Source organism: Coffea arabica, chromosome 6c (genome assembly GCF_036785885.1).
Source record: "Coffea arabica cultivar ET-39 chromosome 6c, Coffea Arabica ET-39 HiFi, whole genome shotgun sequence".
In the NCBI taxonomy this organism is placed as follows: domain Eukaryota; kingdom Viridiplantae; phylum Streptophyta; class Magnoliopsida; order Gentianales; family Rubiaceae; genus Coffea; species Coffea arabica.
This window is the reverse complement of record NC_092320.1, coordinates 56,154,021-56,180,240: the sequence shown is the minus strand read 5'-3', so window position 1 is coordinate 56,180,240 and position 26,220 is coordinate 56,154,021. Positions and strand designations below refer to the sequence as shown.

The 26,220-nt window shown below is 36.2% G+C and overlaps 2 protein-coding genes and 1 long non-coding RNA gene across 4 annotated transcripts; all 3 read right to left on the bottom strand.

Moving 5' to 3' along the window:
* Positions 1–291: 291 nt before the first annotated feature.
* LOC113692006 (putative clathrin assembly protein At5g57200) lies at positions 292–6,488 on the bottom strand. The gene is made up of 15 exons (XM_027210339.2): positions 6,408–6,488; positions 6,169–6,238; positions 5,798–5,895; positions 5,181–5,319; positions 4,906–5,033; positions 4,728–4,820; positions 4,496–4,546; positions 4,013–4,078; positions 3,858–3,923; positions 3,659–3,739; positions 3,484–3,564; positions 2,446–2,613; positions 2,268–2,346; positions 1,251–1,369; positions 292–703 (listed from the first exon to the last, which is right to left on the bottom strand). The coding sequence occupies exons 1-15, from the start codon at positions 6,486–6,488 to the stop codon at positions 311–313; spliced, it is 1,713 nt and encodes a 570-aa protein (XP_027066140.1). The 3' UTR covers positions 292–310.
* Positions 6,489–13,502: 7,014 nt separating this feature from the next.
* On the bottom strand, positions 13,503–14,831 carry LOC113692091 (cytochrome c-type biogenesis protein CcmE homolog, mitochondrial-like). Its single transcript, XM_027210445.2, has one exon. The coding sequence runs from the start codon at positions 14,710–14,712 to the stop codon at positions 13,840–13,842; it is 873 nt and encodes a 290-aa protein (XP_027066246.2). The 5' UTR covers positions 14,713–14,831; the 3' UTR covers positions 13,503–13,839.
* Positions 14,832–21,543: 6,712 nt separating this feature from the next.
* On the bottom strand, positions 21,544–25,930 carry LOC140008919 (uncharacterized). Of its 2 annotated transcripts, XR_011816228.1 has the most exons (3): positions 25,346–25,930; positions 22,650–22,722; positions 21,544–21,872 (listed from the first exon to the last, which is right to left on the bottom strand). It is a non-coding gene; the product is annotated as an uncharacterized lncRNA (long non-coding RNA). The 2 variants fall into 2 exon arrangements; XR_011816227.1 differs by lacking the exon at positions 21,544–21,872 and having other exon boundaries at positions 22,039–22,722.
* Positions 25,931–26,220: the final 290 nt, after the last annotated feature.

The following is a 26,220-nucleotide window of genomic DNA, read 5'->3' as shown; positions in this document are numbered from 1 at the left end:
ATCGCCCGGTTTAATGAAAACCAATCTGATGAGTTTCTGAGACAAAATCCGAAAGTTGAAAAAAGAAAACAAAATTTGAGCTAAATGTTTCTCCTTACACCGATGAAACGACATCAGTCCAGACTCGGGAACCAGTTTCTATGCAGCATTCCATAGAAGGCAATTTGTGACAATTACTATGTCAAATACAGTAGTGGCATATAAAATACAACAGGTGTACTTGTCACTTTACAGGATGTAACAAGTAAGATGATTCAACTATCAAAAAGGCAAAAAACAGTGAAGAAAAAGAATTAGGAGGATGTTAATTTTAGATTAATGTATGGTTTCCCTGTTGTGGTGTTGCATTCTGTGGATATCCGAAGGGATCTCCAAAAGGATTAGAAGACGCCATATATGGCACTTGCTGTTGTTGTGAATATTGAGTTGGATATTGGTGAGGAACCATCATCATGTTTTGTTGTTGCATCTGCTGCTGCTGCATCATCATTTGCTCTTGTTGGGACATCAGCGCCATCTGCACATTGGTTGGAGGTGCTATGGCATTTGACATTGCAAAGGGGTCATGTTGATCAAGGGGGCTTTGTGCTGTCATTTGATATCCATAGCCTGCATTGTAACCGGCATGCTGCAGCTGTAGTTGTCTCCTGGCAGCTTCATCTTCATACAAGCTATCAAGTAGTAGACTGTCAAATCCCCCTGCCTGGTAGGAGGAAGAAAAATCAAGGTGTGAAAACAGGTAAAGGGATTGCAATGCTTCATCTCTGGCCAAACTGTAGCTTCTGTGCAAGTTGTCAATCTGATATACATGATTATGATGCACCGTGGACTAAAGCTATGAGAAGAACAGAAAAGGGCTTCTGAGGTACAGAAAAAGAGACTTGATCTCTGTATTGTAATCAAGACAGCACTTTAAGGGCTAGAATGAAGAATTCACAGTCCCATTCTCGTAAGAATCAGCAGATAATGGAAAAGAAGGTTTTTATGCAGGCTTTATCATCATAGCAGCATATAAAATTTTCAGGTCCACTCATGCTAGGTCCGTCCATATTCTTGAGATAAAACAATGTTTATATAGAAAATTTAGCAGCACAAGGATAATTGCTCATTAGCAGCAGAAGAATAATTACTTATTACAGAAGTTAAGACAATCTAATATCTGGCTATATAATAACTTGACAAATATTTTGATTTTAATAAACCATTGCATAACATGAACAAACATTTAGATTGGAGGACAGAAAACATACCATTTTCCTTTCTGGTGGTTTGCTAGTATGGTTGCTTGGAGCAGCAACCAGTGCCAGTTCCCAGCCTGAAGTTTGGCCTATTTCAGTCAGGGCATAATTACTTGATGAAGGATCATTACCTGTGAATTTTTCAAACTCATCATTCAATTGAATAGAAATCCAGAGCAACCAATGTTCAATAAACTAGTCAAAAGAGGACTTCATTATCAATAAATATACCCCTACCAGTACGATTGGATTATTGGCTTCGAGTACTAATCACTGTGCCAATTAAGACAAGAAAAGGAAGTAGCAAGGGTAACTTGAATTAAAGAGATCTTGTGATAAATCAAAGAGCAAATTACACTTTATCCCCCTGCGGTTTAGTATTTTTCTACATAACTCTCCTATAGTTTCAAAAACTATACATAACTCTCTCATGGTTTGAATTAAAAGGTCAAGGTGACCAAAATGGTCATTGGTAATGGAACTTTTAATAATGTTGAAATTACCCTTATAAATATATAACACACTAACCCTATATGGTTTTATATTTTACCATATAACCCCCTTATGGTATAATGTTTTATCATATAACCCCCTTATAGTTTTCAAAATATACACATAATCCCCCTCGGTTAATAAATAATTTTCAACTTTATATAACATAAGGGTATTTTTAACATTTTAGGTGAATTCGTTGCGATAATCATTTCCGTCACTTTGATACTTTAATCCAAACCAGGAGGGGGTTATTTGTAGTTTTTGAAACTATAGGGAAATTATGTAAAAAATACTAAACCACAGGAGGGTAAAGTGTAATTTGCCCTAAATCAAATGTAAGTAGTTCTCACAATGACCAGTTGCAGTGCTCGTCTTCTTTAGAGAATTAGAGTGGGTGCTTAAACATAATATTCATGTGTTTAGTTCCTGTCAATTTCTCTATCATCTTAGAATAACAATCAGCAGACCTAGTCAATGAACTTTACGGATAAATTATTGATATATGATATGATAATAAGAACAAGTTTATCTTACCAGGTTGAATAATGGCAAGAGCTAGTGCATTACTTTCCTCTAATTCTGCTGCCTTTGGATTTACTTCATCATTCAGACCCTGTATTACAAAACATGCATATCAGATGACACATAAATGCATGATAATTCTCTAACAAAGCCCAGCACAAAGCACATTTCAAAGAACAGTAAAGCTTACAAGCAGATCTGCAGGTTCTTCGGCAGATATCAATGGTGGGTCTTCCTCTTCTTTTTTCAACTGAGGTCCTTCATCAACCTGTTCCTTTTCATCTTCAACCTTTTCTTCAGGTTCTTCAGGTATAGGTTCTGCAGGTTTTTCTGGTTCTTCATTTGTCTCCTGATACTCCTATTAGCACAAATGACAAAGTTTTAGTCCACGAAAATCATCAATAATCTCGTGCATTTGATTTATAAAGAAAAGGGTACACTCCTGAATTATGACTTCCGAATCATCCAGTGAGACAAAAACAATGCTGTTTGTCTCCTTTCAATGCATAACAACGTTGATCTATACTGCCCTTATGTCTTCTTTTAAAAAAGGAAAAGTGGCATAAATATATTTCCTCAAGTAGAGCCGAGTTTTTGTAGACTGGTAGAGTACTCAGCACACACTATTGTCATGGTAGATGTACATAAAAAATCAAGTATTTCCCTCAACTATTGCTCAATGAACCTTCCCATTTTCACCTAGCAAATATGAAAACTTAGGAAACGAAAAGGGATGTGGAACTATTGCATAAATCAAGACTGGTTCTTCGAAGACGTCACACAGTCACAGTGGGCAAAACTTAATGTTCCCTTTGGTCACAAATAGTTCAAACTGAGACAATTTTCTGAGATTCTCAAAGTTACAATCCAAACTTTAGGAAAAAATTAACTTCTAAGCAGAAAAAGTGAGAGGAAAATGATCCTTTGTTTGCTTTCTATGTAATGCATAAGATTTCCACTGCAGAACTGGAAAGTGTAGAGATGTCAATTTTTCTAGCCATGTGATGGCTGGTGGAAATGCATGGACAAAAAAATGTTCTTTGAAGTCAACTCCTAAGTCAAATAACCTTGGCAAGTAATGAATAAATTAATCCAGAGACATTGCTGTCATAATGGCAAATGAAGAATGATTATCTAAGCAAGTGAACAGCATGGCTATGTAGAGAAGATTTCAGATTTGTGCAGATCCAAGGCATCAACATTATATGAAAATCTTAATGTCTCTTACCAGCCTCCTGTTTGATAAAGAACCAATCTGTGGTGCTTCCCTTATATATTCCTCCATGGTTGCAAGGAATGAAGGAGGCGGCTGTAAATTATGGGAAGAGTGACTACAACTGGGAAATAAACCTGGGACGAAGATTTATTGGGACGAAGATTTCGAATGAATTAACAAAATAAACCTGTCTTAGTATTGGAAATTGGAAAGTTCGAGCAAGATCCAAGCTTCTGCAGAAGTCATAAAACTCAGCTAGATTTTCAGCCTGCATATGAAACAATGAAAATGTAGCAGAAACTTTCATATTAGCTATCATGGAAAAAGAAAGGCAAGTTCAAGTTATGTTGCAATTCCATGAGATTCAAGAATGAATGGTTGTGAACCTGTTGCCCAGCCTTTTTATAAATATTAAGAGCTTTAACTGCATCATATTTAGGCATATCAAAGAACTGCAGCACAACGAAAACGTAGACCTCATTATCTACAGATATCATTTATCATTGTTGACAGTGTGAAGAACCAGGAGATAATTTCATACCAGGTCGACAAGATTAATGATTCCATCATTAACTGCACAGTAAATTTTGAAGCTCTCCTTTAGTACCTATACAATCAACAAGTTAACAGATTCACAGTCAGAACATTATCTTCTGCGACAAAATCAGGCAATAGTGTTAAGTTACAGATGCAACCATTTGACAACATATGAACATTAAAACAATAAATAGCACATCATCTTGAAACTAGTTGATCATTGATGTCTATCACGCCAAGTATATCACACATTTAAGAGAATCCTACCAAAAATCAGCCATATGAGACTACGGAAGCATGACACATGAGAAGCAAACTAGTTAATTTTTCATGTTGCTTCTCCAATAAAAGAGCCGCTTTTTCATCTCTGGCAAGTGAGATGTTTAAGTTGCAGAGAGTCTTACTTTCCCCTGTTAATCAATGCTTTTGCAATTACATAATCTAGTTCTAAAGTATGGTTAATAACAGAACAAGTTCTTGTGCATACCAGAGCCAATGCATACTGAACTAGATAGTTGAAGCAAGCCGCTCCTTCAGGCTGCCATAGCACAAAAGATAAATTGTCGTCAAGGAAATGGACCAACAGCTAATTCTACTATGGTTTTCAGGCTGCCCCCAAAACGGTTCCTTGAAAAGCCAAGACAGTAACACAACAAGGGTTGCAAATATATATATATATATAGAGAGAGAGAGAGAGAGAGAGATTTTGACAGTATTACCTGGCAGCAGACTAGGCGGAAGAGAAGCTGCTGTAGTGCAGGGAGCTGCTCCAACAGCTCTTCACCACTCAAAAGCCGTGTTCTACTGTGCACCTGACAAAACAAAACTTAAAACAAAATTTTAATATGAGAGTCATGGTAAAACTCTCAGCTAATCTTAGGATACAAGGGCAAGCACCTTGGATGTTCCTGCAGATGTTTTTGTCAAACGCTCTGCCTCGATATCATATTTTAAGGCTCTAAAGCACTCAAGTCTTTCCTCCAGAAAGAGAGCATATGTCCTCACCCACGCAGAGCAATCCCAAGCTGCATGAGTAATATGGATATGTAAGCAAATGCACTTTAATCTTAGTAATTAAAAGTTTCTAAGACTCTCTCTTTGGTCATCAAAAGTAAAAAGGACAGAAGGAAACGGGAAATAAAGAAACGTAGCAGCAAGAAGAACTGATATACCGAGAGGGCTAGAATCATCCTTGAAGTTTGATAACTGAAAAATATGTCCTCTATGTGAGTAGTTCAGTAATTCCTCTCTAAATGTGGGATCACCCTCTCTCAATGTCCTGTGAATAACTATCAGTGTCTTTATAGCAACCTGAAATTCAACAGTTTCAAAATTACAATTTTCAGTGCATTTCAAACACCTAAAAATGGAGTTAAATCAAGCAAGCCATGATTAAATAACCCTCTTTTGATGACATACATTATATTTATTAATTTAGAGTGACCGTGAAATGCAATTTCAGATGTTGAAATATACAACGGGATCGCTGCAGAGAAGTCTTTAGTCCAATAAAAGCTGGCATTTTTCAATCCTTTATTTCCTTATTCACAAAGCCTTACCATGTTAAGATGGTTTGTCACATGATTCAGAAGAATTAGTAAACATGCCAGGACTTCTATATTCACTGTTAGGCCTAGGAAGATGAAAGTGCCTTAGATTATATCTATGTGAAGTGCAGCAGCATCTCAATATGGAAGTGGGAGTTGGGTTACTGCAGGAAGAAGGGTTTTGGGGAAAACAAGGAGAAAGATAAGCACAAGAATCAAAAGTTGAGTAAAGAAAAACTTACAATCCAGTTCTTAGTCTTCGCCAATCTCCTAGAAAGAGCATGAATGCAGTAGGCAACATCTGCTCTTGGGCGTGCCACGGATGTTGCAAAATATATTTCTAAGAAAAGCAAAACAGGAACAATCATGAGACATACCAAAGAAGCCAAGAGCATGGATATACATTGTAGTCTATAGCAAAGTTAGTAAATTCAGGCCATGTTTTCCACCTATGGAAAATGCGGCAGCAGATGAAACCTGCATGAAACTTGTACCATCTATCTCATATAGAAGGGGAAGCAAGAAGGATTGCATTCCCAAAACCCCATGAATTTATTTCTAAAAAAAAAAAAAAGAAAAATTGCAACAAGACAGTTGAATCATAGAAACTCACTTCTAACATGACGTTCCTTTGGTGGATATTCAACATGGTTTGTAGCCTTGACAATCGCAATATCCAAATCCTACCATCGAAAGCAGAAATCATACCTCAAATCAAATAAAACTCATGTATCAACAACATGCAAATTTGCATGGGAAATGCAAATCAAGAATTTCATGTTATAAAAATGTATATCAATGCACAAACATTTCTTTTTCAATGTAGGAAAGGTTTCAAATTTGTACACAAACCTTGAAATCGCTATTGACCTTAGCTAGGCCAACTTTTGTGGAATCCTTAAGCGCCCCATAGGCTTTTCTAAAGCTTTCCATTTATTTGGTAGCATATAAAATCTTGCTATAGCTAATTATACAACACCTATATGATCATGAATCCAGAAAAAAGTACATGAGAAAGAGAGAGATTGCATGTGTTCCTATATTCGTATTCTTCGTGTTGAATTCAACAACAAAATACCAACCACCCTCTCTCTCTATCTCTCTCTTTTCCCTTCCTTCTTTCCAGTTTCCTTTTTGGATATTTCACACATATTAGTTGAAGGGACAGTTGTACAAGGACAATGTTGGGCGTTTGCTGGTTATTTGAGGTTACCAACTTTAGATTTGGAACTTTGGGTTATATATTGGGATTTGTTTTAGGTTCCAAAATAATGTATAGAAATTGAGATTAATTAGGATGCTTTTATGTTAATGGCGGAATTAGGACCTCGGTCTGTGTGGCTAAAAATAGAAAAATTTCATTTAGATGAATAGTAAGGAAAAAATTATTATGTCCATATTGCATAAAAAATTTGAGATAGATATACTTTTTATTATGAAAAATATGATAAGGAACCATCCTACATACTCGATCATTAAATATTTATTTTTTTGACAATCTTGTGGCATGCTTTTGAATTGTTTAATACCAGCTCAAATCAACGTGTCTTTAATTACTACACCTGTATTATGCAAAAAGTTGGTCAAGATAGGGAAAATTATTTTAAAATGCTCCTCACATTTCTCCAAATAAATTTTTTCGTGCTTCACTTTTAAAATAATAATTTTACATTATTTACAAAATTACGTTGGTAAAATTTAGTTTGAATCTAGGTATTTGATCACCTTTTACACTGAATTCATCACATAATCCATATATGGCCTTGTTTTTCAACAAAAGGGTTAAATCTCATTTATAGTTAAACAAATGACCTAATCCATATTTATTTTTGCCCCTAAAAAATTAAAATCTAACATGAATAATATTTATTTTTCTCGTAAAAAGTGAGATCTAATCCAAGTCATACTCAATCTTGACTTTAAAAAAGTGAGATTTGATCTTTTGTACCAAAAAAAAAAAAAAACAGCGTGTGGATCACATAGTGATTTCAAGCTAAAAAATGATCGAAAACTTAAATCAGAATAAAATTTTGCTAACTTGAATTTTTAGGGACGTAAAACTAATATTTTAAATTTGAAGAATGGAAAAATTCATTTGACAAAATGTGAAAAATATTTTGAATGCTTTTCACTTCAGATACATACATCCTTTCTTCTCAACAGGAAAGAAGGAAAAAATGATATACATTAATTCTTAACCGTTTTCTGGGTTAAACACAGTTCACTTTAATTTTATGAAATTGTTCTCTTAAGGGAAAATCGTCCAAAACGTCCCTTACATTTGTAAAATAACTTTTTTCGTCCCTCACTTTTAAAAGTGTAATTTTATATCCCTTACATATTCACATCGGACAAATTTAGTCCCTAACTAGGTTTCCGATCATTTTTTGGCCGGAATCCATCATGTGCAAGGCACGTGATCATTTTTGAAGGGTAAATTTGTCAAATTATATTTTACATAATCTGATCTATAGTCCTCCACATTTTATAAAATAAATTTTTTCATCCCTCACATTTTATAAAATGATTTTTTTCATCCCTCACATTTCGCAAAATGAATTTCTCCATCCCTCACATTTCAAAAAATGAATTTTTCATCCCTCACTTTTGAAGGTGTTGATTTCAAAGGCCACTTCCAACAGGGTTATGTGCATTGATCTGTAAAATCTCGGATTTGATTTATTTGAACTCTGCGTTATAAAAATGGATTAATTACATAATACAACTTTGAGTTTTTGTCTCAAGTCTCAACTAAATTCATTTCTAACTAATAAGTGCAACATCCCCAGTAATATTTTTTCAAATCTTTCTTTATCTTACTATTATTATTTTGCTTCTTTAATTTTTATCATGACCTCTCTTCTTGTTGCAACTTTGGTTCTTTCTTCTAATCATAGCTACTGTTATGTTTTCTAAGTTGCACCGGATTTGTTTCCTTTGCTTCATTCCTTCTGCTGCAGCCTTCCTCTGTCATTCTCAAACTTCAGGTTAACTAGTATTTCTCTTTCACAGTTTGTGCCTATAAAAACTTGTACACTTTGGAAGATCAACTCCAATGGAATAGGAGAAGTATCAAATCCAACTTAATATAAAAAATAAATAAATAAATAAAAATCCTGTTTATCTTAGATTCTGCATCCTCCATTAACCTGTACTCTCTGTCCGCTGCAAATACTTGAGTTGATGATGCTGTCTAACAAGTGAATGGCTATTCTTTTTGTTATGCCAACATTACAATATACAAAACCATGCCTAATGCTTTCGAAGTTAAAAATATACCAAAATATGATAGATGACGACGGGCTAGTGTGAATATAAACCGAAGGAAATTTCAGAACTGCCGCCCTCGACTGCAAAGCTTGTTCTGGCAGGTTCATTACCTGTATTCACATCTAATGCAAAGAGCAGCTAAACAAGTTCAAATTTCGTGAAGCTTGTTTAATAGTATGAAGAGATATCCAAGAAAGTTGGATGTGCCTTCTATGATTAGACAAAATGGCCAGAGGTTCAGGTGTAGGCGGAGAGCAAGTAATTTCTATAACCCATTCAACCAAAGAAGAAAGATGCAACACATTTTGAAACGAAACAAATTAACAGCAAGAAGGATCAAAGCGCCTGGTTTACATTGAAAGACAAGAATAGAGATTCACTTTTCATTCCAGAGTTTGGTGATTTAAGATCATGCCAGCCAAGAATGCTCAGGTCGATAAGAATGACATTCACACTAAATAATGCAATACGAATGGCATTCACCTCAGAGTCTGGTAGCACGATGATGACAAAACATAATAAATCTTCAATAACAAGCATTAACAATATACCAAAATAAATGAATCATAAGTTATGCACCTTTTCTGTCTTTCCACTCGTATCAGTCAGCTTTAGGAGATGAAAGTGGCCAGAATTAATTTGACGGGGCAATAGATTAAGGGGAAGCAAGAACATGATTCGAATAAATAACATAAAGAAAAGGACATAAAAGTATTACTGCCAATTTGCCAGAGGCATTACAAACACTTGTGACACCTTTATATCCACAGTACCTAAACCTACAGCAATGAAGCAGTAGAACAACAGCACTAATCCCACAAGGTAGATTTGAACTGAATTAAATAGCTCGTACTACCATCAAATGTAATCTCTACCCAGAAAGATACCACAGTATCCGACTCACTTATGTAAACAGCAATAGACCAAAATAATGACACAATCCAGAACCAACTTTTGCAATAGGACATATTTTCGCTCCCCTTTCCCCGCTCAAAACTACATAAAAAGAACATTTTATCTCTCTCTAATATCGCTAAAAGGAAATTATCCAGTCTTGGTTTGCAAACCATTTCCTAATGGCTAGCATTAATTGACATTATCTGCATCCCATTAAACATATTCATTGGTGTTGCTTGACTTGTTATTGTTATTTTTATTTCCACTCTTTAATTAGCAGGGGAAACAATTTACAGTAATTAACTAAATTGATGGATACTGAAGAGAAGACTAACGAGTAAAGGAGGAAAATAAGGAAACAAAAGCACACGGTTTAAATTATGTAAGACCTAAACCTCAAGCATAAATGCCAAGGTAATGATGGCTATAAGACCATCAACATGATATTCATGCCTAAATCTAATGGCCTTACTTTATCCATCATATGTGGGCTTCTTAACTTGAGCAGTTGAGAGAGATTCTACCATGAGAAAGAAACTTTCACATAGAAATTATTGGTCAAGTTGGTTGGGAAATTCAGTTTGAGAAACTCAACCAAAATGTCCTTTCTCATCCACATTTCAAGATTGTATAACTTCAGCTATCATTTGGATCATTCTATTGTCCAAGTTGCCACCCCCCCCCCCCGCCCCCCCAAAACACCCCCTCTTTTCCTAAACGGTCTTTCAGAAATTTTTTTGAAAATGTACCTAAGTATAGACACAAAAATGGTTGACTGTCTGTTCATGTCCCTGATTGCGGAAATGCTGTTTTCCTTTTCTGGGTAAGATGATTTATAAGAGACAGGATATGCATCTGTAACAGGCAAACGTTCTAGGTTCATCAGTCATCTTCAAAGCTCATGAATATGAGCGAAAGATTAAACATATAGACTAATAACAATCACACGATAATTGTTGAGGGTAGCATGCATTTCCCCATTGCATGCCATTCACAACCACATTCTATTCAATATGATTTCGATAACTTATCATATCATATTCAGAAATAGGCTACAATTTAACTTGCTAACTAGGAGTATAGAAGAGGTTTAAACAGTAATTCTCCGAAGGGTAAGGAGTGCCATTAGCTATACAATACTACAGAAATAGTAGGCATTATCCAATTTTCCAACTAGATATAGAAGAGGCACATAAACATTTCATGCCTCCAAATATGGCACGCGTTTATCATCAGATATTCATATCAAACTAGATTTATAATAGGATTATCATCAGAATCAGACATACAGTTTTAACTTGCTAACTTGGCGTATCAGATGAGGTTCAAATAGTAATTCCATGAGGTGTAAGAAGCACCGTTAGCAATCCAATACTACAGAAATAGTAGCCATTATCTAATTTTCCAATTAGCGAAAGAGGAAGCACGAAACCATTTCATCACACCAAAAATGGCATGTGGTTAAGTCCAGAAATGCAGGTCAGAAGGGACTTTACAAGATAGATCGATAAACAAGTGACCCAAGCACTTTATGTTTCACAGATGCAACAATCAAGTGACCACCACGCCTCAAGATATACTAACCAGATAAACGTTAGAGAGAGAGAGAGAGAGAGAGAGAGAGAGAGAGAGAGAAGGGGGGACAAGAGTGCATCCCTTTCTGGGAAAAATTGAAGATAATCTACAGCTCTCATGTGTTAACTATGTGAAATGGCCAAGTTTCCACTAAAGAATAAAGAAAAAAAAAACCCAAGACCCATTTTCTGTTAAAAAGGACGCATGGAAATAAATCTGTCCTTTATATACAACTATTCTTAACCGTTACTACTCAAGCAGCTAACTCGCAAGGGGGCATTAAAGGGGAGAACAATGACAAAATCAAAATAATGCTACATCCATCTTTGCTGTACATTAAATTTTTCATTGACTCCAGTTTCTTGGTAACATAAGAAGTTCCATGCTTTCATTAAGAATTCATGTCCAATTTTGATAACTGTAGACCATCACTTTCAGTCATTTTCTGTAGATATCAGCTTTTTCCTCAGATCAAAAGCATGTTGAAAGATTTTTACTCTGAACAAGCTATCCTAATTGAAATCCAGAAAAAAAAATGAATGTGAGAGAGTTTTTCCCAAACATGATGTTCCCGGCTGCTAAGAAAAGAAAATGTTACAACTGGTCCACATTCCCCTGCTCTAAGTTCCATTCCTCCAGCTGGAAACTAAATTAGGGGACACAGCTAAAAAGTCCTTTTCCTACTTCCCGACATCTTGATGGAGAAAGTTCTCGATGTTTCTGGATAAAACTTGTGCCTACATCAGTTCTCAACATAAAACATTCCACTTAAGAAATTAAAGTTACAAAAGATAAAGTTCAATAAGGGAAAGTTTTCTGGGTATGTTCATTTTGGCTCGACATCAAAAGTGCACAGGGTATCCAATTAGTTCCACCATAATCTAGCTTATTAAGTATCTTAAAACCTTCAACAAGTTTTATTAAGCTTCACTGTAGCCCCTATGAATCTAACATATCCATCCAGTAGGATGCAAAAGGAAAATAGTATTCTAGTACACTACTTAAATCAAAGATAGAGAACCGTTTCACTATCCAGTAGGATTATTTTAGTTTCCACAATGGGATGCACTACCTGATTTACTTAATACTTAAACCCTATATCAGACAAATCAACTACATTCAGGTCATCTGAAACTTGCCAAGAGCTTTGGAAGCGTTTAAACCTGGAAAGTCCAAAAGAGAATATGGCAATTGATATTTCCTGGAGCTCCTTTTTATATAAAATTTGAATTTCTTAATCTTACTACCATGATGCACCATATCTGCAGCACTAAAACTATGGAAGTCTATATTTGATTGATAGCTGTCAATTGTCATCCCAATCCATTCTATATTCACTTCAATTCAAGTAAATGTTACAGAGGAGAATCCAGAATTAAGGTGGTAGCGTCATTGACTTACTACACCAAAACTCAATGTGTAATTCACTAAATTTTAATATAAGGATGACTATCAAATTTCAAACAAGACTGGCAACTTTTATGTCTATCTGAACTATGGCCGATTCTAGACTATTTTGAGAAATCCTTCTGATGAAGGCCAGTAATCATTTATCAAAACGTCAGAACCAAAAAACCAACGAAGAACCAACTCTGAGATAAAAACATTTGTAAGAGTCTCCCTAGTTTTAAAGTTCCATCACATGCATACAAAATGAAAAGGAGCTCACTCCAAAATTCAAAAACTGGAGTCGAATATAGAACCCAGAAGACTCTGACTTTTGTCAAAATTGACTGGGAAAAGATGCACTTTCCATTCCATTCACCATGTCAACAACTTCATTGTTTCATCTTTAACAAGTTCATGTAAGTTTCGCAGTCATCATGACACATTTACAGTCAATATAAGACTTAAAGATATTATCCTTCTAAACACATGGTAACTTCAGAGACAGTCCAAATATTTACGAGACAAATTAACCTCATCAATATATTTTCATAATTGATACTCTCCTTTTATCAGCAAGCTTGCACCTACCTCTTCATTTCACCCCTTTTCAAAAATACACCAAAAAATTGTAGAAAAAGCTTCAAACGGGTGTATTTGCAAATTAAAATATACACACTAGTAACATAAAATAGACTGAATTTCACTCAAAGTTGTGTTGAAATTTGAAACAGGCATTAGATTCATAACACTTGGACCAGACAACAGAATTCAACACAATCTAAAGAATACTGCCAGCCAAACATACTTGAAATCAAATGCAAAACCGCACCAAGAGTGCGTCATTTATTCATTCGTATCGAAACTCAGGATCCACAGGAACCCAATCATCCCTGGACCTGTCACTGCAATTCCACTATCACCATTAAATTGTCATTTTCTACCACAAAATTGTAAACCTAAACCTTTAATCATTTGCCTCTCTGTTTCCCTATATCCCTCTCTACTTCGCTGACTCTTCCTTTTACCTGATTGTACCTTTAACGAATAACAATACTACAAATAAATACACTCAAAAGTATATTGGTCATATAACAAAACTGTGGATTCCACAAGAGCAAAAAATAATCCAAAATCAAAATCATTACCAATTCCCCTAAACCTTTGCAGTTCCAACAGCCCCATCTCCAGCTCCTTTCCCCTCAGATTCTTGCTGCTGCTGTTGCTCCTGAATCAAAACCTTCTTATTCTTCTCGATTGCCGTCGCCACTTCTGGAGGCATATACTTCTCATCATGCTTAGCCAAAACCTCAGTGGCCTTAAAATAACATTCCCCACTTCTAGCTTTCTCCGAAACCATAAACGCCTTCCCGTGAATACTACTACTACTACTACTTCCCTCCCTGGAAACATCTTCATCCTTCTCTTTCTCCGGAAACGGCCTAATAAACCCTTCCACCACAACCGAATGCCCTTCCCGGAACAAATCCGGCAACGAACCCTCGTACTTCACCAAAATATCCGTCATTAAGTCCGTGATCACGAACTCCATCTCCGGCGACGACGGAATCTGCGTCAAACTGCCCTCCAGAACGAGCCCGCCAAGGCGGAACTTGGATTTTGAAGGGTTTTGGGAATATTTCGCTAGGGCATCGGTTGGGGTGACGTAGAAGACGAGCTGGTCTTGAAATTGGTTGAGGACGATGACTATAAACCCCGCGATGCAGCTGAAGGTCAGGGCATAAGTCCATAGCCGGCGGGTTTGGAGTTGTCGGGCTCGGGCTCCGATGTCGGGTCGGTTTGGACGAACAGGTCGAGCTGGCCTGGTGGAGAAGAAGCGGAGGTTTGGGGAGAGGTTGTAGTGGCCGGGGGGATAGAGGGAGAATATTGGGTGAGATTTCGAGAAGAAGGTGGTGGTGGTGGTGGTGCTAAAAGAGTTGGGATAATTGTGGTGGCGGAGGAAGGTAGTGGTTGTCGTGGCGGCTGGCCGGAGGCGGCGGAGGAGATGGGAGGCTACTCGGGAGTACATTTGGATCTTTATTTATTTATATTTTTGGGGTTTTATTAGCGAAAAATGAGAAGTCTCTCCAGAAAAGAGAGGGGCAAACGGGCAATACAAAGGGGGCCGGTTACAAAAATTAAAGCTGCGGTAACTTTTATACCCGACTAAGTATGGAAATTTATGTTTTTTGCCCTGAGGTTTGTCAATTTATGGACTGATACCCAATTTTGAAATTGCATTTCAGGCCTTTTGTCCGAACGCCTATAGGGATGATGACAACAACAGGCGGCAGCGCTTCCCCCATTGGGCAAGGACGGGGCTGGGAGCCTGGGTGGGGTTGGGAGGGTGGGGAAAGAGAATTTTTAATCCCCCGCCAAAAAATGGGCAGAGCAGCTTGCCAGGGGTCGAGTCGTGCAGGGTTACCGTGTTCGAGGGGATGGGGCCTCTCCTCTCGGGCCGCAGGGAATTAGTCAGGCCACCTTCGGGTCTTGACCCGGACATCCCTGTGTCGACAAAAAAAAAAAAAAAAAAATACCTCCTGTCCAAGGTTTTGGAACCTAAATGATGAAGCTGAAGAGGAATCCCAACTAGCAGTAATCATCAGAGATATAAAGCAACTTCAAGCATCTTTTTGGAAGTGCCGTTTCTCTTTAGTTATTCAGCAAAAAGACAGTTAGTTTTAAACTTGCAAAATTTGCAACCAAACTGATACATGATGTTAAGTGGGAAAGAACTTTCCCCCTGTGGCTCAAACGAGCATCACAGCTATGATGGAGCAGTTGCTCCTGTTTGTACACTGCTGTAGAGGCACTATTTTAATTAATACAAAAGGAAGTGACATTGTGACAAAAAAAAAATACCTCCTGTCCAAGGTTTTGGAACCTAACTCGAATTGTCTGATCAGATTGAATGAACAGTCGACTAGGCTACTGGGCGCGTCGGGTTACGTCTCAAACCCCAATGGATCTAAATACCACCCTCTTTTATGAAAACTAGTTAGCCCAAAGTTATAAATAATGTTATTTTATAATTCTTTTACCTTTTATTTATAAAAAGTTATTCTTGAATTTCAATCTTTGAACTTTTTTCTAGAGTCGATTTAGTTTCTAACTTTTATTTCTGACCAATTTAATACATAAATTTAATTTTCGAATCCAATTAAGAACTTCTGTGGCAGTGCCACCACCTAAAAGCAATTTATCTCCTAATTTAACATTAAACAAAGGCATTTTTAAAAATTTCAAATTATCTTCTCTCCACTGTCAACCTCCATCACCAGCCACCCACCCACCTCTTCCTCCTCCTCTTATCCTTCTCTTTTCGTCCATCTTGAGTTTACGTTGTAATTGAGAAAGTAGAAGAGGAAATCTGTAAATGCGGGCGAGTGGGTTCCCCAATATTCCAGCCCTCCATTTCTGAAGAACAAAAGTTGCACGATGTTTGAGGAATCTGTGTCAATCATTGTACATTCGATCTGGGTATCCATGAAGAGCTGGTTTACTCCTGCTGTTCTCTTTGTTCTCCTCAATCTCATGATTGGTACCATTGCAATTACTTCGACTTTAGCTAACCAGGTGTTGTCAACCATCAGCACCAGCAAAACTCCCAAAATGATCTTCATCTCAACAACCCAAGCTTGCTAGATCACCCTCTGTTCTCCAACGTTTGTGGTCCATAAATTTCTACCACTACAGATCCCATGATTCTAGTTCAATTGCAAACCATTTCAAAACCACCCCAGATTCAGACGCCCATTACGGTTTTGAACGAACTCATCAATCCCAAAACCTCGGAGGGTCTTACCCCCAGTACATTTTTGAACAAGCCCATCAACCACAAAACCTTGGAGAATCTCACTCCCAATACATTTTTGAACAAACCCATCAAGAGCAGCCAACGCTGTTCTTGTCTTGCTTCGGCATTCGGAAAGACTTGTCTTGCTTTGGCTTCGACACCTTCTTGTCTTGATTCGACATTCGGAAAATTGTGATTCGGCACCTTCTTCTTGTCTTGCTTCTGCTAAAGCCTCTGTAACAGGCAAGCAATGAAAGACTAAGAAGGAATAACCCCACAACCACAGGCCAATCGGCTGGGAAAGGCGGCCAACAAAAGCAGCAGCAGCTTCCAGTCAAGAGGTCAGGTTGGGCCCAACACTAACTGCTTTGCAGGGTGATCGCTGCTCTCTTGAACTGTGCATCCACTTGATGTTAGGTGAAAGTACTTGATTTCCTTAGACATCACATCTTTGGAGGGTTAACAGGAAAGAGGGGTGGCTGAAAAAGGAAAGGAAGGAAGGGGAGGCGGTGGCGGTGGCGGCAAGGAGGAAAGAGGGGTTGAGGCAGAGGAAGAATTAAGAAGTTAATTAAAAATATTAAAAATCCCTTCAAAAAGTTTTAAATTTAAAAATACCCCAAATACTAATAATTTTTTTAATTTACTCAGTTTGATTACAATTCATACCTGAAGTTCCAAAAATGCCCTTGTTTAATATTAAATTAGGAGATAAATTGCTTTTAGGTAGTGGCGCTGCCACAAAAGTCCTTAATTGGATCTGAAAATTAAGTTTATGTATTAAATTGATCAGAAATAAAAGTTAGGGACTAAATCAACTCTAGACAAAAGTTTAGGGACAAAAATGGCCATTTTCCCAATTTCAAACAAGTAATACATAAAAGATTATAATAAAGATTGAAGTGATTGTTTTTAATATTATCCATCCACATGCTCTATCATCTCTGTGAACTCCACACAATTTGAGTCAACCTTCCCATTTTTCCCCTTTCTTCTTATTTTTTTCCTTTTGCATAACCCCATTTTCCTTCACTTTTTTGGATTTTTGAGAAACTCCATGCAATTTCCCATTGTTTTTGCTCTTTTTCACCGGCAAAGTCACCAATTCATCATATTCTTGAGATGAATTCAAGTTGTACAGTTCCAAGTCTCTTGATTTTCCAAAACCCAAATTAGGGTAAGCAAAATCCCCATCAATTTTTCCATTCTTGGAGGACAAAATCGAGTATCTTGGGGTTTATCATAGTTTTCTAGCTTGAAATAGCAAAATAAGTTTAGAGAAAATTTCTTCCCCTGTGCGTTCAAAATGGGAGGGGCTACGTGGAGAGGGGCGAGATCAGAAGATATTTGGTAACAAAGCTCCCTCACCATAAAATCACCACGATGCCACCCCTAAATGCGCATCACCTTTCATAAACGGATAGATATGGTAATTCGAATTTTTCACACCATAAAAATTAAAACAATATTTGTTTTATGGGATAATTTTAGAAACTTCTCCTAAGATTTATGCTAATATAACTTAGCATTTTTAAAATTTTAGAAATATCATTTACCTTCCCTATTAGTAGGATGGGACCACTAATCATTGTCATAGCATACAAATTGATAAAATTTCCCTCACTATTTTAGCAACTCTTTAGGCCAAAAAAGTATGGAAGAGAAAAATCAAAAGCACTAAAATAAATGGCTATTTTAACTTCATTTTTTTTCAAACACTTAAACCATCCCATCTATTCAACCTTCCTACTCCAACCATGTATTAAATTATCCTTACTGTTCTAATAATTATTTAAGCGAATAAATTCTAGAGAAAAAATCTAAGTTGATAAAAATCAATGGTGATTTGAGCAATTATTTTTTTCTTAAAGACCACTCTCCTCCAAATTTCTTAGTCCTCCTGCAACATCTTTATATTAAATTACTCTTACTTGTCTAACATTTTTAGTCAAAAGAAAAAAGAAAATGGAAGAGAAAATACGAAAATCCATGAAAAGAATGCTATTCTGACAACTATTTTTGCACTTAAATATCTCTTTCCCCCATTTTTAATTCTCCTATTTGATGCTTATATTAAAATATCCTTGTTATTCTAACAATTATGTATGCAAAAACAATAGAAGATTATAAAAATGACTATTCCTTGTTTTTCTATTTAAACATCTCTCCCCTCTATTGTTTTTAGTCTCCTATGCCAATCTTATATCAAATTTTATTCGCTATTCTAATAATCATGTAGGCAAAAATAATCTAGAAAAAAATAAAATATAGAAAAATAAATCACAATTCGAATATAATTATTGTTGCATTGAATGCCCCTTTCCCCCCTCTTGAAAAAAATAACTTTTTAAGTCCTCCCATGCAAATTAATACGTAGATCAATTTGATAGAAAAATTCAAGATAAGATAGTGCAAAAGGAAAGCATTGCTATGTTGGAAGGAAAATGTATCTCTATCCTTCTATGATTATTTTAGGAATATTTTTATGATATAGGGGGTACATTGTTACAAAAGATATCATTTGAGGAGAGGTGAGTAGGGGTGTGAATCGAAATCGAAATCGGTAATTCGGAACTTTGGTATCAGAATTTTCGACCGATTTCGATTTCGAATTCACCAATTCCGAATTCGAATTCATTCCGAATTCAATTCGGAATTCGGTAAATTCTGATTTCATTGAATTCATGAATATAAAAATTATTATTATTATTATATAAATATTATATTACATAGATATAAAAAACATTATATATATATGTCTAAAAACGAAATTGAAATCGAAATAGGAATTCCGATTTCACCGAATTCATGAATATAAAAATTATTATTATAATATAAATGTTATATTATATTATATATATATATATATATATATGAAAAACATATTTGAAATCGAAATAGGAATTCCGAATTCCGATTTGAAAAATCTCGTTACCGAATTCGACCAATTCGAAATTGAAATTCTGATTTTCATTCCGAATTACCGAATTCGAATTTCCGAATTCAATTCAAATTCGGTCGGTAAATCAGAATTTTTCAATTTTGCACACCCCTAGAGGTGAGTGATATTTTTAAAACTTTAGGGGCGATAAGAGATATTAACATAAATCGCAAGGGAAGTATCTCAAATCATCCCTTCTTTTTTGGATGATATTGGAAAATGGGAAAAAAGCAAAGAAAAATGGAAGAAATTAGCCATAAGTTTGGCTTAAGGAAGGATTTACCAGAAACATCATTATAATTTAACCGAACAAGACATACTAAGGTTTTTGCCTAAATAACAATTATTTAAAATCGAAAAAAACAGCCATCACTTCTAAAAACTAAGAGCCCATTTAAATTGCAAGTTTTTGGGATTTCTATAGACAAATATAGTGTAACAATGTGATATGCATGAGGTAAAAAGGTAACTCTAAAATATATCGAGAGAATTTTTTTAGCGAAAACTAACAATTCAAATAAGGCCTTAGCATGTAAAGCTGCTTTACGATAATAAAGCAATTATGAACCTTAAGAAAATCCCAATCCGTGCAAATGCTTTAAATATCTAATATCAAGAGAACATAATTTGTGGGTTAAATTAATAGAGGAGATCTAATAGGTGCTCCTTTTCTGCTATGCCTTGAGAGTAGACTACTGCTAGGCCAACATCTTCCTGGCGCATTCCTTGGCCATCATCTCCATGGAGCAGATTAAACTGCAAAATCGAATGAAGATACATGCATAAGTATGTTTTGACATAATTAAGTACAGCAGAAGTTAAATGTCACTTTACTGAAAATTAATTCTTACTTTGCAGGTAATGGAACAAAACTTCTTTTGTAAACTTTTCAAGTCTGCTTCACATCGCTCATACTTGGGAGAATCCGGGTTAGGTTTTTTATTTGTTCTTTCTCGTAGATGGATAACTTCCCGCAAAAGATTTCTATAATACTGTATATAGCCAAGATCAACACCCGTGCGTTTCATGTCAGATACTTGGACTACCACTCGTTCATTTATTTTGTAAACCTGTAGAATTATAAAACCGGATAAGTCCACTATATTAAAAATTAAATGTTAAAAAATAAGGTTTACATAAGGTTAGATGCATTATTTTTACATCGAATTCATTGGGATTGCTATTTTTAGAGTTTTTATAAAAAAAAATATACTATATCGGTTTGATATATGTGAGATAAAGAAGTAATTGGAAAATGTGTTCATAAAAAATGTAAAAATTTTTTGAAGAAAAAAAATATACTGTATCGGCTCTATCCTCAATTTTCCAATAGGTATACATCCATGGTTCGCCATCGCGGATTGCGGTTGCGGTTGTTCCACATTCATCACGGCATATCAGTTGGATATTGGATGATATGTACATTATAGCACATAAAAATTTTCAAAATTTTTGAAAATATTACTAAAAATTAGAGAATTTCATAAAAAATTATACATAATTCATTAATTTTAATTTATTGCGATTACATAAAATAATTTATTTAATATTTTAATTTTAATATGTACATTGCGATAGCTAAAACATATGAAGTATACCATAAAATATTTTAATTTTAATTTATTTAGTGAAAAATGAAGAATATTTATTTAGTGAAAATGGTTTTTTTGAATTATACTAAGACTTGAAAGGATTTCGGCCTTTTTATAAAATTATTTTATTTTGAAAAAGATAAGTAGTTGCATAGTAGCCACGGTTAAACCAGCAGAGAATGTGGGTGGTATTTTGGTAAATAGTGTGAAATCTTTGCCTTAATTGTCTAAAATTTAAAACTAGAGATTTCTCATCGTCTTCTTCAATGGACTTCGGCTCTGCCTTCTATAGTTCTACTGAAGCAAAACTTTGCCCAAAAACTTATGATTCTTTTGGTGAAAAAGATGATTTTATCTTCAAAATTGTGACGGCCCCACTTCTCCCCAAGGCGAACCAAGGGGTATCTGCGGGACGCCTGCCCAACTCTCGCCAGGACTCACGCAAGAAATCTAGCCAAAACCCTTTCGAAGAATAACCTAATCTATTACAATATCGCTTTCCTCCAAAATGGTCAATAACCAAACCACATTAACTTCAGAGATAACAGCATTTCAATATAGCCAATCGTCGACTCTTAAGAACGTTACGCGTTACAACCCAAGTCTAAAGTCATACCATCCCAAACCTACAAGTTCATACAACACAAGTACGAACATACAAGCCGAATATCTGAATCAGGGATTGCACTTTTCCAGCTTCAAGTGGCAATCCAAAGCATTAAGTACACCTAGCTTAATGTATCTCCAATCCGATACATGACATAAGTAACATTAGACATTACAAACCGCAAAGCGAAGTCATAGAATTCATTTACATCCATAAGAAAGTCTAAGTAAATTGTAAAGCTCTCAATTTCCAGAACCTGTCAAGGAAAACAAATATACACGGTGAGCCAATAGCTCGTGAGGCCAAGAAAACACACATGCACGCACGTTGTCCAAGTAGAACAATAAGGTTCCAGTAATTTACAATTCAAGCGAGGCAAGTAAACAGAAACAATTCAAGAATATAGGAGCTCTCAGGAGCTATTTTCCACTTGCTTCGCCACGGCTCGATCCGATACCCCCTCACGATGACCCTCCGTCATTCGGGTGGGTATTATATCCGTAGAAACTTCACTTATTACTTCCTCCGGCCAACGTTCCACCCTCTCGGATCCGTAACCAAACACGCACGAAAAGGGCGATACTCGTTGAGTATGCCGAACGAGACCTCAAGAGATCAAGTTTTGATTTTTGAACACGCACGAAAAGGGCGATACTCCACGAGTATGCCGAACAAGATCTCAAAAGATCAAGTTATGTTTTGTTGTTCCCTTGGCTTATCAAGCTTCTCGACCAAGCCCATGCCGGCTCGAGTTGCAAGATTGGATAAGAGAATTTGGGCGTCCCCATAAGTCGAGGAGTTTCACTCCACCCGACAACACGTCACACACGACAACACGACATGTACACGAAAACGGGTATATTTTAGCTGACGAGGTTCACTCAAATCGACTTCGAAAACCAAGTTAATACAAGTAAAGTTCAAGTAAAGGAGAGCGAGTGCGATAAAGTACACACTCGTCCCATCAAGTGATATTCACGTATATAAGCAGGTAAATCAAGTAAACACGACAAGTCATGCACTTGACACTCACAATTCAAGAGTAATTGAGCGAGAGAATCGTTAGTTGTCCTCTCCGGGATTCTCTTCAAGACTAGCTTGAGCACCTGAAGCAATTGACAAGTATTTTTCACTCATAATCACGCATTAATCAAGGAAGGAGTTACACTTATCTAGACTTGTCACTACCTCAAATCAAGAACCTTAGCCACTAAAAATAAAGGTTCAAAAGTGAGGTTTTATTAACACAAGGAAAAAAATAATTTCCTTCATGGAATCAAGTTTAAAGTGACCAATTTTCATCAAGAAGGAATAACGGGTTTTCAAATTTTCATTTTCTAAGAAATCGGCAAATTTCAGCTTTGCACGTCAAACTTAGAAAAATCAGGTCTTGCACTCAGTAGGTCCCAAAATTGGAAAACTTGGTACCATTGGAAACTACTTCCAAAGTATTAAAAGTTCCTCGAAGACACTTTTCCATGATTTCAAATGGAAAATATTCAAAAATGAGCTCAAGGACGCTGCTTTGGTTCATAAGATAGATTTAAGTTGATTTTTGGTCAACTTGGAAAATTCGGAAAAATTCACTCGTTGGGAACTAGCTTTTGAAATTTGGTACTCTTTTAGAGTCATAATCCAAGTGTACAGTAAAACAAGCGGGATGAGAAATGGAGTTTTGAATATTAAGATATGGCAACTCAAAGTTACCAAAATTCCCTTGTGAAACATGGGTTTTTCAAACTCGAGTCAGGAACGTTGGTAATTTATTTGACCCATGAAACGGTCTCGGAATAACACCAAAATTAGCAGTATAATATTACCATATAAGGGTTGTCCCTCTACCAAATTTCATAGAAAAATATGCACGGGAAGTCACTTAACAAAATCACTCAAGTTTCCAAAATTTTAAGGCAAAGCTGCCTTGTATGTGAAAATTTCCTTTTCTAAACTTTTGACCAAGGAAAATCCTCTAAACATGGTTCATTTGCATAGAAAAGGTTTAAGGGTCATCTCAGAACAACATTTGTGGTGATTAACACCAAGAGATTTAATTTGCAAGTCTACACCGAGCCTTGCATCAAATCTGTCTAAAAATCAGGGTTTTCAAGGACAGAGCAGGTTTCCTATTTTGATTATAGATCACTCAAGTTAACTAGGAATTTGGCATGGTTTATGGCGTTGGAAAACACACTCATAGAGCTATAATTTCACAGAAGAAATCACTTTGAAATTCGGCACACAACTAGCTCGAATTCGAGCCACAAGTTGCAGCCTCATCATTTTGTTCTTGTAAAACAGAGAAACAGGACAGCCGACTTAAAATGGTTGGTTCGGATCACACACATGGAACCAGAATGTGCATTTTATACCGTCGGAAAGGCTGGGATGTCTAGTTTCAAATGCCACTGACGGTACTTAATTTCGACATCGGAGCACAGATTTATAGCCGAAATACGAAAGCTGGTCAGAGTATTACGGAAACAGTTCCAGATTTACTAGCTTTGTGAAATCATTTTATTTGACCAACCAAATCTCAATATTTTTCAATAAAACTTTGTACACCACATATTCAACATATAAACATAATATACGAGTCATGAAACCCTCAAAATTCTACAAAAAGGGGTGCGATTAAAACAGGGCAAAACTGAACATTTTTGAACTATGCCTCACTTGAAGTCTAGACTAGCTAGGTATCATTAATCTATTTATTTAAAAACTAAACTAGCATTATATCCATCATCAATCATTTTATCAGCCATCAATCCAAGGGTGGGAGTTCATAGAGTCCACCATCAAAATTTTCCAACATGAAATAAAACAAATAACCTGTAATTTTGGCGGATAATTCCACCACAATAAATCTGTCATTGGTTAAATAGGATTTCCAGCAGCTATAGGTCAACATTTTTGGCCAATCTTTGCCAATAAATTAAATGCTTCGTAGCTGAACAACTTACACCGCATAAAACACATATTTCTCATGCATTTCTAGACCATTATATTCCAAGAAAAAAAATTCCAGAAACCAATTGAAAATTCCAGCTCAACCTTCTTGGACGTCAAAATTTTTCCAGCACTTCAGTGTTCATAAAACCAATATTTCCTCGGCTAAAATATTGATTTAAGTATTCCATTTTAACATGCAAACACTTAGCTAGCTAATTAACATTTCCAGTTCAAGATTAAATTCAAACAACAGTTATAATCATCCCAAAATCCAGAAATTTGTGCAGCTCTTCCTCGGCTAAGCTAGCATGCGACAGATTTCTTGTTTCCTCTTATTATATATATATTTTTTCTTTAGCCGAACTGATTAGCCTCATGCAAGACTTACACACCTAGTTATTAACTAGTTAATCATAGCTATAAGTTCAGATTACTCCAATTTAAACAAGATTAAAGCTGAAATTCTGAATCATCTCATGGCACATTCTATTTTCACCAAAACAGATTTTTTTCTTGCTCTTAATCTCATCAACGCACATAAACACGACATGCAAGTCTTAATCTCCTTGTTTTTACTTAGTTAATCCCAAATTCCTGCTCAGATTATCCCAGATTATCGAATCAAAGCTGCAAATTTCCAGCTCAACTCTCGGCAGCTCCCCATTTGTAAGATTCAGGATTTCCGATACTTTAATCCATCATCCAAGAGCTTGAACATCACATGCAAGCTTATAACAGCATCATCTACCCAAAATCAGCTACTCTAAAGCCGGAAATTACCTTGGTTTGAAGCTTAGCTCACGCAATAAGGTTCTGCAATTTTTTTTTTCTCTCCTCTTGGCTGCTATCGCACTTGGTGTAGCTGGTCTGGCTCAGGGGTTGCAGCTGTGGTGTTTGTGGTTGGGTTGATCACAGCTGGTTGAAGGTGAGGAAGGGATGAAGCTCACGCACTGACTCTCTCCTTTCTCTCTCGGACAGTTGCAAAAGTTGCAGCTTGCGCGGCATGCAACTCTTTCTCACTTTCTCACTTCACTCACAGCTTTACGGTTGGAGAAGTGAAGAAAGCTTTCGGTTGTTTATCTCTCGGTGTTAGCAAGCAGAGGAATATGTAGTTGGTTCCTTTTCTTCCTGGTTTGCTCTTGGGTCTTATTTCTTAGGAATGACAAGATTGTTTCTTTTCGGTGGCTAGTGGCTGACAAGAACAAATAAGGCTAGTTTCTCTCGGTTTCCTTCCTTTTCTTTCCTTTTGAATCGCAGATTGCAGAATGCAACTCCCTCTCTCGCACTTCGTCGATGATAACAAGGCGAAGTAAATGTTGTGGTTGAAGCTGAGATAAGGTGGAGGTGATTTGCGGTGAGGGAGAGGTTGAGTGTTTGGGAGGTTGCGTGTTGGAGTGGAGAAAATTTGTATTGGCCGAATGGTTTGTGGTTGCATGGGAATTTTTAAGATAGTGGGGGTAGTTTAGTCTTTTCACATCTCCTCCAAATTTCTACTCGAGTTCTCAATTCTAACCTGTTTCCAAATTTTCCCCAATTATAAATTAAGCTCCTAATAATACCCTAAACTTGCAAGGTTTCAATTATCGAAATTTTTACGTCCTACACGTATTTAATATACTTGTATTGTTTTTATCTAAAATTTATCGGCCTCGTCT